Genomic DNA, 12,978 nt, shown 5'->3' on the forward strand with positions numbered 1-12,978 from the left:
GACCTCTGCGAGACTCACTCTGAATCTGTAACATCTTTCTCTTTAAGTCAGAGGTCAAAGGTCACACAGCCTGTTTGTGTTTCTCATTAACTGCTAAAAAACTGATGCCTGAGGACCCTGCAGGGATCTTCAACACACTGATGAGGGACAAACTGAGATTAACAAGACAGGAAGTAGGATTCTTAGTTTCTTATTTATATTCTAATTTATTCTTCTTCAGGATGTGAGGGACAACAAGTATGGAGGACGGAACATGCCATAATCAAAAATAAATAAATAAATGACTTAATAAATAAAAAAAAATTGAAGAGTACTGTGAATACTACTGCTCTCAGTACTGATACTGCAGTTACTGCTCTCACCGTAGTAGTAGTTGAAGGTGGCAGTGTAGTCATAGTCTGGTGTCGGCATCTCGGACAGGTAGTCGTAGTCGGCAGTGGTCGTCTCTTCTTCATGGCTTCCTGCATCTGCTGTGGAGGGAAATAAAGTAGAAATACATTAGAATAAAGTAATAAATAAATAAATCCATCCATCCATCCATTCCAGCTGACATTGTGCAAAGGAAGGGTATAAATAATAACACACATTTAAAAATAAATATAAAATTAAGAAAATAAATGGAAAATAAATAAATAAATTTAAGAATTAAAAAAATAAACACATATATAAATAAAAGGGAAAATTAAACAGAGAAGTAAATAAATAAGAGAATTCAGACAAAGATAAATCAAGAAGCAAATTAAAACAGAAATATCAATTCATGTCACATTTTATCAATTAATTAATGGCTACATTTATTTTTAATATTATTTTTGCTACATTTAATGACATATTTATTTATTTATCAAGTCATTTATGTTTTTATTCATTTATTTTTGATTTTAGCAGGTTCTGTCCTCCATAGTTTAGGACTCAAAAACTATGAATATGAAACCAGGTGAGGAGAGAATATCAGTCAGATAGAGATAGAACCTGAGACAAGTGAGTGGACATCACCTGGTTATAAGATGGTTGTGGGTCAGTGATGTCAGAGGACACAGGTGGTGATGGAGGTTCAGGTTCTGTTTCTTTTTAAACAAATCATTAAAAACATTCAGCCTACAAGCCATAAAAGGAACAATGAGAATATGAATATAAAGCGTAACTGTGGTTTGTGCTACAGAGCGCCCTCTGCTGTTCACATCACAGTCGTACACACAACAGAAAATCAGAGTTATTAAGTCAAGTCTGTAAAAAATGAATAAAAATAAATACATAAATAAATAAAAGGGAAAATTAAAGAGAAGAGTAAATAAATAAAAAGATAAATAAATAAAAAAGCATATTAAAATAGAAATAGCAATTTATGTCACATTTGATCAATTAATGGCTACATTTATTTATAATATTATTTTTGCTACATTTAATGACATATTTGTTCATTTATCAAGTCAGTTATTTATTTATTTATTGAAGATTTTTTATTTTGGCAGGTTACGTCCTCCATAGATTATATCTAGTTCATACAGTAAATATGATCATCATGTAAATAACCAGTTCATTTTCTGATATATCTATCAAACATATTAATATTTACATCAGTAATATTCATAAACAGGCAGATTTTGTCAATAATAATAACAAATATAAATATATCTGTAGATAATGTTTTGGGAAATGTAGTCAACAAAACAGGATGAAGGAAAACTGGTCATTTAACTGTTCGTGTTTGTGTGTTTCCATGGAGACGGTGGGATTAGAGACAATAAGGAAGTGGACTCTGATCTCAGGTGTCGTAGCCGAGACTCAACAGACAGAAGCTGAAACTTGAAGAGAGAACACGACTGAAGAAACCACCGTGGTTCTACTGATCAGAACAGAACAGAACAGAACAGAACAGAACAGATCAGATCAGAACAGAACAGAACAAAACAGAACAGAACAGATCAGAACCTGCTGGTTGTTGCGGCTGAGTGAAGAACGATGAAGCTGGATGTGAAGATTCAGCTGCTGAAGTTCTGCTTCCAAGTCGTGAACTTCATCTTCCTGGTGAGGACACGTACAATTAAATATGATTATATCTAATATATTAATGACCAATCAACATATTGATTATACTCATATTAACTTCATCTTCCTGGTGAAGACACGTTCAGTTAAATAATATATCTAATAAAAACTGGAAAAAAAAGTTTGGAAACTTGTGTTTGGTCCATTATTTCTCTGTTGTTACAATGCTAATGGTCATTGTATTTTACATCGTTGGAAAGCCTGTTTATTTACCTTCACAATGATGTCCAACTTGTAAGGATCATGCATTTGTGGGATGAGCAGCACAGCTGATTATGTGGGTAGCGCCCAAGAAAAATGTGCCAAAATGCTCTGCCAATGGTAAACAGTGTATTCTCATAAGGCTACCAGGAAGCCTTAAGGTTAGCTCCGGGCTAAGGGAGCTGTAGCCTGGGACTAAGGCAGCTGTTAGACCCGGGCTATGGGAGCGGTAAACCCCCGGCTAAGGGAGCCGGTAGCTCCAGGCCAAGGGTTATGCTAAGGGTTATGCTAAAGCCTCACACATTGTCATTAACCTAAGCCCCGTCTGAGAGGAGCTGATCTGTGTCTGAACATCATAGAAACATAAAAACCTCTTTGTGATGTAGAACAGACTGCAGCCGACCTTTGACCTGACCTTTGACCTCTGTCTGCAGGCTCTGGGTGTTAGTGTATCTGGTTTTGGGTTGTGGATCCTGTTTGACAGAGGAAACCTCCTGACCGTCCTCCCAGATCGACCTCCAGGTAACGCTGCTCCTGCTAGCCTGGTCCACTAAAACTCACCTTCCCATTCCACCAGACTGCACTGTCAACGTGTGTGTGTGTGTGTGTGTGTGTGTGTGTGTGTGTACAGATGAGCTGCGTGTGGTGGGGGCGGGGTTGATGCTGATTGGCGTGGTGGTGTTAGCGGTCAGTGTGGTCGGGATTCTCGGAGCTGACAAAGAGAACCGGGTCCTGCTGCTGGTGGTGAGTCTCCAACTGGAACCGCTGATGGAACCACTGATGGTTCTAATTACCAGTGTGTGACATCCTTGTGAAAGCACTGATTAATCCTACTTTATACCCAGCTGTAACAGATGTACTGTAGTGATGTTAAACACTCACACTGTGACTGGACTCTCCTCGTCCTCCTCAGTACCTGGGCTTCCTCATCGTCCTGGTCCTGGGCCAGCTGTTCGTCACTCTGCTGCTGCTCTTAAACAAAGACAAGGTGAGACCAGGGCGTTTATTGTGTCGTGCTTCTTAACAAATATGATAATATCATTATAAATAAAGTGACTGACCCCGATTCCTCTGTCATAAATATATGTGTATATAATAAAGTATATAATGTGATGTGATGTCATCAGATTGAGCGTGGTCTGGATCAAACAGTGGATCAGATCATCCTTCAGTACGGAGACAACAACAGTAAGGACAGACTGATGGACAAGATACAGAACTACGTGAGTCACTGCTTCAAGTCCCGTTAATATAACATTAACATGATGATGTGATCGTGACTGTTTGATTTACTGTCAACAGGAAGGCTGCTGTGGCAGGACGGGGCCTGCTGATTGGCTGATGAACTCTTACATTCAGAGTCTGAACCTGAGCGCTCCAGACGTACTTCCTTGTTCCTGTTTCAGATCGCATCGTCCCGCCGTTAACTCACCGTGGTGCTCCGAGCTGCTGAACTTCACCGCCCCGCTGTACGGGCGAGGAAACGGCTCGTATGCTCAGGTACTGCAGGACACACACACACACACACACGTCTTTATACTATAAAGACTTGTTACAGTTACATAATGTCAGGACATTTTATAAATAGCAATTAGCCCAAACTGCCATTTAAAGGTGCAGTATGTAGGATTTGGTGACATCTAGTGGTATGGTTGCAGATTGCAACCAACTGAGTACCCCTCCGCTCACTCCTCCCTTTACAAGACTGCAGTAACGTGAGCCGCCGAGTGTTAACCCGTGGTAACGCCGTTGGCCTGGCTTAGAGGCCATCTTTACCATAATAACACTACTTTAGGAGCAACAGTTTAGCACTCTGCAGCTCACGTTACCGCAATGTAGTTTCACAAGCGTGTTAGAGAACTACGGTGGTCTTCAGGTAATGCCTTCCATACAGTAGGAGACTTTAAAAGACTTCAGTCTGACTCCCTCTCACATCTAAAGACAATGTGTCTTCAGTCTGAGTTTTTAGTCACAGACTATAATATTTTACAAAGACTGGGGATCTTTCAGCGTCACTATTTACAAGACTACAACTAGATTCCTTTAGAGATGATGTCACATCCTGCTGCCGGTGGAAATTTACAAGAAGAAAAACTGTTGAGAAACATGTGGACCGAGGTCCCCGCTGAGTATGCTATAGCTAGCTAGCTAGATTTATATGATTGAAGCCAGCAATCTTCGTTCGTTTGGGACAGTTGCCGTCTTCAAATGAAACTCGTGAGCTTGTGTTTACAACATGAGAAGTCATGTACACGATATGCGTGGCGTTCAAGTGGTTAAGTTACGAGAACACCGCTGCTAAGCAACGGCAATATTTTATTTATTTTTTTCAACATATTTTTATTATTTTCAGAACAGAAGGCTCACAGCAATGTTATGTTCAACAGTTATTCTATACAGTCAGACCCCCCCACCCTCCCCCAAAACCAATAAATAAAAATAAATGAATTATAAAAACGGGTGAAAAAGGACATTTTACATAAAATAACACAGTGGTTAAATTTGACTGTAAAAATATATATATATATATATATATATACATACATACATACATACATACATACACATAAAAAAAAGACAATAGGAATAGCAGATAGTATCTCATAGAGTAAAGTGTATTGTCCTCAGACTCTCATGAATGGTAAAGGGTGATCATAGAAATATATTTTATGTTTTACGTGGCACTAGGCATATTCTGCTTCCACCCTGAAGGGGCAACGGCAATATTAAGGCATAATGACAGAGGAGAAAGATGAGGTCGCTGGGAATATCAACATTTTCCTCAGACCTATTATACAATTACAAAGAAAAACAATATACGACTAAAATTACAATATATTAACTTATTATGCACCGAAAAATGAACTTCCATGTCTTCCGCCATTTCTGACAACGTCAACAAACACGTCACAACTCGTGAACTCTGAGCTTTCAGAAACGTTCCACTTCTGAGGTCAAGAGGGGGGCGTTCATATGGACTCTTCCATGAACACGGTAAACACCACCACATATGAAGGCACCATGTGGTTAGCTAGCTAGCTATAGCATATAGCATATTCACTGAAGCTTTTTCCTTCCTTCCACTCTATCGTGGTACAAATGGGAGGACACGTCAAAGTGACACAGCGTTGGTATTTGACAGCCTGCGAATGAGAACAGACCGGGATAATATGTGTTTGTTGCAGGGCTGCAAACAGAAGGTCAGCGACTGGCTGCAGGACAACTTTCTGACAATCGTCAGCATGGACGTCGGCCTCATGTTGATCCAGGTAATAACACCACAATGTGTCTGGAAACAGAAGAGAGAGCGGGGCATGCTGATGACCTTATGACCTTTACTTGTTCCTGTTCTGTCAAACACTTTATGTTTTGAGCTGTAATGAGCACAGTAGCCTCTAGGGGGCATTATGAGGACGTTAGTCTCTCTTTCCCACTGGACAAAAACACACTAACATCCACTAACATCTGGCTTTTAGTGTCTTTAGTGTGAAAGGTTATAATCAGCATTCAATCCCAGGACAAATGGCTCTGCAGTAGTGACGGATATTTATCAGCTCCAGCTCCGATCGGCAGTGATGGAAACATGACACCCGGGTGGACGCGCTCATTTTCACCTCTTTTCTGGTGCGATGCTATGTGACACACGTTAAAGTTAATATATCTCTATAGGGTCTTTGTATTAATTCCCTTATTTATTTTTTAAAAGAAATACATAAAGAAAAGTATAAAGAAAAGAAAAAAGAATACAGAAATAAATAAGTTTGGGGAAATAAATAAGGGTAAAATGCAAAGGGAAAATCATGCAGAAATGAATAAATAAATACATTTAAAAATAAAAATTAAATAAATAATAAATAAATAAAAGAGTAAATAAATAAGGGAATTAATACAAAGATAAATACATGCAAAATAAATAAATAAATAAATATCAATTTATGTCACATTTTATCAATTAAAAAGGGACTGTTTGTAACTTCTTACACGGATAAATCAATCCGGGTCGGTGTCCCATGCGCGCTCGCGTGTGGCTACGCTGTTCAGACTTAGACTCCAACACAAACTACACGGAAGTACCAAAACCGCAAGGTTATATCTAGTGAAGCCCGTCTGTTAAACAGTGTTGGCCGCGGTCGGAGGACGCGGGGGAGACTGTAGCTTCGGTCTCCAGGGCCGGAGTCTCTGCTGTACTCTGCTCCTCTGCCTGCCTGCCTACCTGCTTGCCTTCAGTCACACACCGCGCTCGTTCACGCTATTTCTCTCCACTCTCACGTTTATGTGTGCACACTACACACTGCAGAAGAGTTAGTTTAGCTCTGAGAATATCTAGTGATTGTACAGTGGACGTTTGTGCAAAAATAAATGCTGCAGCTCCTCCAGACCAACAGAGGTTTCCCGTGTCTTGTGAAGTGACGGGGCTCCGCAGAGAGAAACGTTATCGTCTCCGACCAAAACTCCGGTGTTTCCCCTGTTCCTTCTGACCGCGGTCGGGAGGCTGAAGCAGGAAAAGCCAACACTAGGATCAGCAGTGATTCATGGAGAGACCTCCGTCTGGTCAGCTAACACTACTGCCAAGCAGGTGAAATATAGAGTGATATTGTGGTTTTAGCTGACGTGTGTCGCCTCACTGTTGTGAGCGATGCTCCTTCATGTCTATTTAGAGTGAGCACAAGCACGAGCAACAGGACGCTGACTTTCGTTGATTTAACGGCCACAGGTGTCGCTGTTAACAAGCATTTCTGATTCTTACAAACAGTCCCTTTAATTAATGGCTACATTTATTTTTAATATTTTTGCTACATTTTACGACATTTATTTATCAAATCATTTATTTATGTATTGATTGATTTTTGATTATGGCAGGTTCCGTCCTCTATAGTTTTCTGGTTCATTCATGATGTCTAACGTGACACCCTAGAAACAGAAAGGCTAGTCGTCTTTGGGTAAAAGCGTAGAAAAAGGGTGTTAGTGTTTGTCCACAGCTTTTTCTGTCTACTTCAGTTTTTTAATACGCTAACATTTGCTCATTTCTTGTCTTCACATGGACACATTGAGTCCACTGAGTGTCTCCCGTCTCTGTCCAGGTGGTCCAGTTTGTCATCACGGTGTACCTGTACCGCGCCTTTGGCAGGAAAGCCGCTTTGAAAAGAGCCGATCGTCTGGCCGACCCTGAAGAGGACCTGGACTACGGAGAGCAGAACTGCGCCTACGCAGATCCTGATTATGCTTATGTAGACCCCGCCCACCCAGCACATCACCATGACTACCCTGAATCTGTGGACCCCACCCAGCTGGCGGCTTATCACCATGACAACCAGAACTACAACTAAATGTACCTGGAGCCAGCCCCGGGTTATCGACAGACTTCAAACTAAACTGAATGTTTCTGCTCATATTTGATGTTAAAATCAATAATGTAATAAAATCTGGAAAAACTTCAAGTATTCAGTGTTTCCTCATGAATGGATAATAAATAATAAATAATTATGTTAAACCTTCAGAAATGTAACGATGCACTCAACTCACAATTCGATGCAATTCATATATTATTATTATTATTATATTATATATCATCCTGTCGCTGTGTACCTGAAGGACAGTGATGTTACATCCTGTCGCTGTGCATCTGAAGGCGGTGAAACCACAGTGACCTTTACATTGTTATGATGACACATTTTTACCTCCATCATGTCGACTGATCGTCTGCTGAACGTCAGCATGAAGCTGCTTCCTCTGATCTGTCTGAACACACTCTGTGGTAAGATGTTTAAAAATATTATTAATTATTACAGAAATACGATCTAAATCACATGGCCGTCATCATATATGATCATTATATAATATTCATTCATTAGATGTTGTTTTGATGAAATAATTAACCAGAACTGTCGGTATCAGCCAAACAAAATGTTTTTTAATTCTGTGAAATTTGAAGTTTAAAATAAGATCTTTTGAGTGCATCATTCAGCAAAAGTAAAACAATTACATAATATTTTTTATTTTAAGTTTATATTAAAGTATTTGCATATTATTATAATTTTCTGTATTTGCTATTATTTTATTATATTGTATTATTTGTTTTAATTGTAACTTCCTCCTTTTCTACATGCTTCATTTGATGTATACTGTAATAATAATAACAATAATAATAATAATTTTTTCAAAATCAAAGGTTACAAAGTGCTTTACAAAACTACTGTACTGAATTACTACTGTAGTCGAGGCTAATAATGTAAATAGTATTCTATATTATTTTTATCTCATATTGTATGAGAATATTTAAGTACAAAAGTACAATATTCATGATCAGCAAAAGTACCTAGGTGTAAAGTACATTATTATTATTATTAGTTTTTTACGTGAATTATCTGACTTTAATCTGATTTTATTCTTTTAAATTTATGCTTACATTTACTTAAGTATTATTCTCTGTTAAAAAAAGATTATAGACAAAACAATTCTAACTTACTAATATTTCAGAGCCGTGGTCGGGACTATATATTCTAACCAACTGATTTATCAGAGCCGTGGTCGGGGCTATATATTCTAACCAACTGATTTATCAGAGCCGTGGTCGGGGCTATATATTCTAACTTACTGATATTCCACTGATCACATCCTACATCCATACTAACCGTCAGTATACGTGTTTGCTGCCACAGCTGGAGCCCTGCTGGTTCAGTCTCCTTTGTCTCTATCTGTGACCCCGGGGTCAAAGGTCAACCTCAGTTGTGACATCAGTCAGATGGGTGGGCAGTGCTCTCAGGTGGCGTGGCTGCGTGTTGGACAGCTGAGCAGTCTCAGTGTGAGCCGTCAGTTTGTGTCTTCAGTTCAGAGCGGGATTCTGTGTCTGCTGGAGATCTCCAGTGTTGTCCTGCAGGACACCGGCAGGTACTACTGCGTCCACATCAACGGAGTTATGCTGCTGATCGGAGACGGGACCACACTGACTGTCACAGGTGAAATAACATGCTGAGGATTTATTCTCAGAGCCTTAAGTGTAAAGCTCGTCCTGAGGTAATTTAAATCTAAAGCGTTCATCAGCAGCATCTGCAACATGTTTCTGAATCTGTACCTTCTCACCAGAGTCGGTGCCCCACAGTCCGGTGGTCGACCTCATGGTTCCTTCAGATAGTGTCGACTCCTCCCTCCCCGTCCCTTTGATCTGTCTGGTGTCTGGACTGGAGGATACTGGTCGGGTCACAGTGGAATGGGAGGTGGACTGGGAGAAGGACGGAGATGACGGTCTCCAGAGGCTCAGCCCCAGAATCCTTCCTGACAGTGAGGCGGGTGTCATCAGCGTACGGGTTGATGTTCCAGGAGAAACCTGGACGGGAGGAGCTGCGGTGTCCTGTGTGCTGACTGACAAAGAGCTGGAGATCAGGAAGACTGTCAGCAGCAGGACAGGTGAGTTTACAGAGTGCTCAACTGTTTAGTAGGTGTTGTAGATCTGCTTATTGTTCCTTCACTGTCAACACATTCTCACTCCCAACTTGTCAAGTACCGCTGCTTGGTCAGCGTTCCTCGGCATCGGAGACCGACGCATGGGGTTCCTCTCTAGTGTTACTTTTGGACGGACCAGGGCCGGCGTTTCAATATGCACTTGTTACATACACGTCCTTTCAAAATAAACTTCCATTGTCACAGGAAGTTAGGTTGAGGCAACTCAGCCACTTAGTTAGGGTTAGTGGTTGACGTTAACCACTAATGGGACTCACAGGGCTGACGATACTAACGACTCATGCGACTCACTGGACTGACAATACCATCGAGTCACATGACTAGACATGACTAACAACGTACATGACAAAATAAATCAACGTTACTTTTAGTTTCCTTACGGGACATGAACAGCGGTCTCCTCCCTCCCGCCCTGAACGGACTCTCATGCTATTAATACTACGTCACTTGCTCATAGAAATTCCAACCACTGAACTCCCAGAATGCACCAGGAGAAACCACAAAACACATTTGTACGTGTGTGTGTGTGCAGGAAAGTCCAGTGAGTGTGTGTTTCTGACCTCGGCTGTGGCCACTGTGTGTGTCGTCCTGCTTGTCGTCACGGTGACGCTCAGCATCCTGTTGTCATGGCGACAGAGAGGCCTCAGTGAGTACAGCAGCGATTTCAAAACAAACTTTCAAAAACTGCCTAAAATAATATAATAATAATTTGTCTCATATTTTGTTTCTTCACAGAAAGAAAATCAGACGGTCGGTCGGATATCGGTGATGAGGTGACTGAGAATTTACTGGATTTTTAACTTTCAGTGCTGTTCTGCTGTTTAGACTTTACAAAGCTAACTAAGTAGTTTCTGTCACGTAACTTCCGTACGTAACTTATGACACTTCCGGAGTTATTTTAACCCAAACCGCGATGATGATGATGATGATGATGATGATGATGATGATGATGATGATGATGATGATGATGATGATGTCGTCTCCACAGGCCTCAGCAGATCTTAATTATGCGTCTCTGAGATTTGAAACTTCAGGCAGAAGAAACGTCAGCTGACTCTTCGGTTCTTTTTCACCTGTTTGTGGATAAATGATCGTTAGCGTTGGAGGACTCGGGGTGACTCTGATTGGCTGTCTGGACGGATCCTTCTCATGCCAGCTGACTTCAGTTCCCTTTCAAAATAAGAGCATCAAAAGATAAAAGACTCATGAAGGAATATTTAAAACATATTTGTGAGTCACACAAATATGTTTCAAATAGTCACATATACATTTTTGCTCTTAGTTATTAAAATAACTCCTTTTTGTTTTGGTTAAAAATGTAATTATTGACATGTTTTCATTTGTCTATCTATATAAATAGAATAAAAACCAGAAGCAGATTTACAGAAACATGAAACATCATGAAGCAACAACTTCAAAAGTTGTACTTAAAAACTGCTTTACTGAGCAGCTCTCATAATTCAAATAATACATTTAAACTTTTTCTTATTGTAATTCATCATCAGTATTTTTTCCTCACCATTTTGTTTCTTCCTGGCAGAAACAGGCTTCATTATGTTATCAATTATCATTTTCTAAAATTTCTCCACATTTTCTTAAGATTTCATTAGATAGAAATGTTTATAGGAACACATGTTGTGACTTTACTGAACTGAAGGTGAATAATAAAGTTTCAGAACATTATAGGAACAATATGTGGGGTTGTTTGATAATATGAAGGTTTCCTGTCAGAAACAAAGTGTGTCAGCTGCAGATGACTGAAAAACAACTGACCTTGTTCTGTGTCTTGGTGTCAACTCGGCTGTTTTCTGCTGCAGCTCAGTGGAAACTCTCAGTCTGCAGCTTTGTTGTGTTTCTGTCACTGATGTTGGTCTTAAATGTGTCACAGTTCCCAGGGAGGGCGATATAAATACATCAAAACAAAAAGCTTAAAGAAGTCCACACATACCTCTCAGTGTGTCTGCTCCACAGTGAGCATGTGGCTGATAGGGAGAGTGTTTCCAGGTGTTTCCAGGTGAGAGAGGGGCGGGGCTAAGTCCCAGCAAGACCGCTATTCTCAACCACTGGGCCGGGGCCCACTTAAATTTTGGCGAGGATCATGGCCATTTTCAAAGGTGTGCCTTGACCTCTGACCTCAAGATATGTGAATGAAAATAGGTTCTATGGGTACCCACGAGTCGCCCCTTTACAGACATATATGTCACAGATTCAGTGACACAAAATCAAGCAATTTTTGAAACCAGTAAAAGTGCGTGGTGAGGAAATATGACCCTGAATACTTTGGATTCATAATGGCAGGCAGTGATGGGTGAGGGTAAGCTGAATATCTATGCGGGTCATTACACCTGACAGTGGCATAACACATTATTTTATAGCCCAGTTTGTCATTTATTTGAGAAGGTGGTCTTCGGAATTTTTTTAACAATTGGAAGTGGGCCTCGAGTTACAAAAGGTTGAGAATCCCTGATCTAAGAGATTAAAAACAGGGAATCTCTCCATGTTTGTATGGAGGACGAAAAATGACTCAAGAATCAATCAATGAATATATACAATAATAAATAAATGCATACATCAATGTATAAATACATGAATAAATGAATGATTACAGAAATAAATGAAGGAAGGAATCAATTAATGAAGCAAAACAATGGCGCTCAGCTCACTGCCATCATACTGCACTGACACTGTGGGGTCAATGATGTGTCTCAGAGACTTTTCCTTTCTATAAAACTTTATTCAAAAACAGAACAACATGTTGACATGAAATATAAATACGTTAAAACATTTTGTATGAAATTGACGTCTTAACAGCAGAATGTAAAACTACATCAACAGAATGTAAAACTACATCAGTACAGTATAAAACTACATCAGTAGAGTATAAAACGACATCAGTAGAGTATAAAACGACATCAGTAGAGTATAAAACCACATCAGCAGAATGTAAAACTACATCAGTACAGTATAAAACTACATCAGTAGAGTATAAAACTACATCAGTAGAGTATAAAACGACATCAGTAGAGTATAAAACTACATCAGCAGAATGTAAAACTACATCAGTACAGTATAAAACTACATCAGTAGAGTATAAAACGACATCAGTAGAGTATAAAACCACATCAGCAGAATGTAAAACTACATCAATAGATTGTATAACTACACCAGTAGAGCCCTCTTGTATTCACATTGAAAATTACACCATAAATAAACAAATAATATCATTAAATTAAAATAAAATAAGAAAACGTAGCCATAGAAATACTTTTA

The 12,978-nt window shown here is 39.6% G+C and overlaps 2 protein-coding genes across 2 annotated transcripts; both read left to right on the forward strand.

Moving 5' to 3' along the window:
* The first annotated feature begins 1,926 nt into the window (after nt 1-1,926).
* LOC141779498 (tetraspanin-19) lies at nt 1,927-7,688 on the forward strand. Its single transcript, XM_074654355.1, has 8 exons — nt 1,927-2,028; nt 2,685-2,772; nt 2,882-2,994; nt 3,164-3,238; nt 3,378-3,473; nt 3,553-3,750; nt 5,436-5,519; nt 7,332-7,688. Exons 1-8 carry the CDS (start codon nt 1,963-1,965, stop codon nt 7,575-7,577), a joined length of 966 nt encoding a protein of 321 aa, XP_074510456.1. The 5' UTR covers nt 1,927-1,962; the 3' UTR covers nt 7,578-7,688.
* A 1,304-nt stretch (nt 7,689-8,992) lies between these two features.
* On the forward strand, nt 8,993-10,617 carry LOC141779499 (uncharacterized). Its single transcript, XM_074654356.1, has 4 exons — nt 8,993-9,206; nt 9,334-9,654; nt 10,241-10,354; nt 10,444-10,617. The coding sequence occupies exons 1-4, from the start codon at nt 8,993-8,995 to the stop codon at nt 10,506-10,508; spliced, it is 714 nt and encodes a 237-aa protein (XP_074510457.1). The 3' UTR covers nt 10,509-10,617.
* Nucleotides 10,618-12,978: the final 2,361 nt, after the last annotated feature.

Source organism: Sebastes fasciatus, chromosome 12, assembly GCF_043250625.1.
Source record: "Sebastes fasciatus isolate fSebFas1 chromosome 12, fSebFas1.pri, whole genome shotgun sequence".
Taxonomy (NCBI): domain Eukaryota; kingdom Metazoa; phylum Chordata; class Actinopteri; order Perciformes; family Sebastidae; genus Sebastes; species Sebastes fasciatus.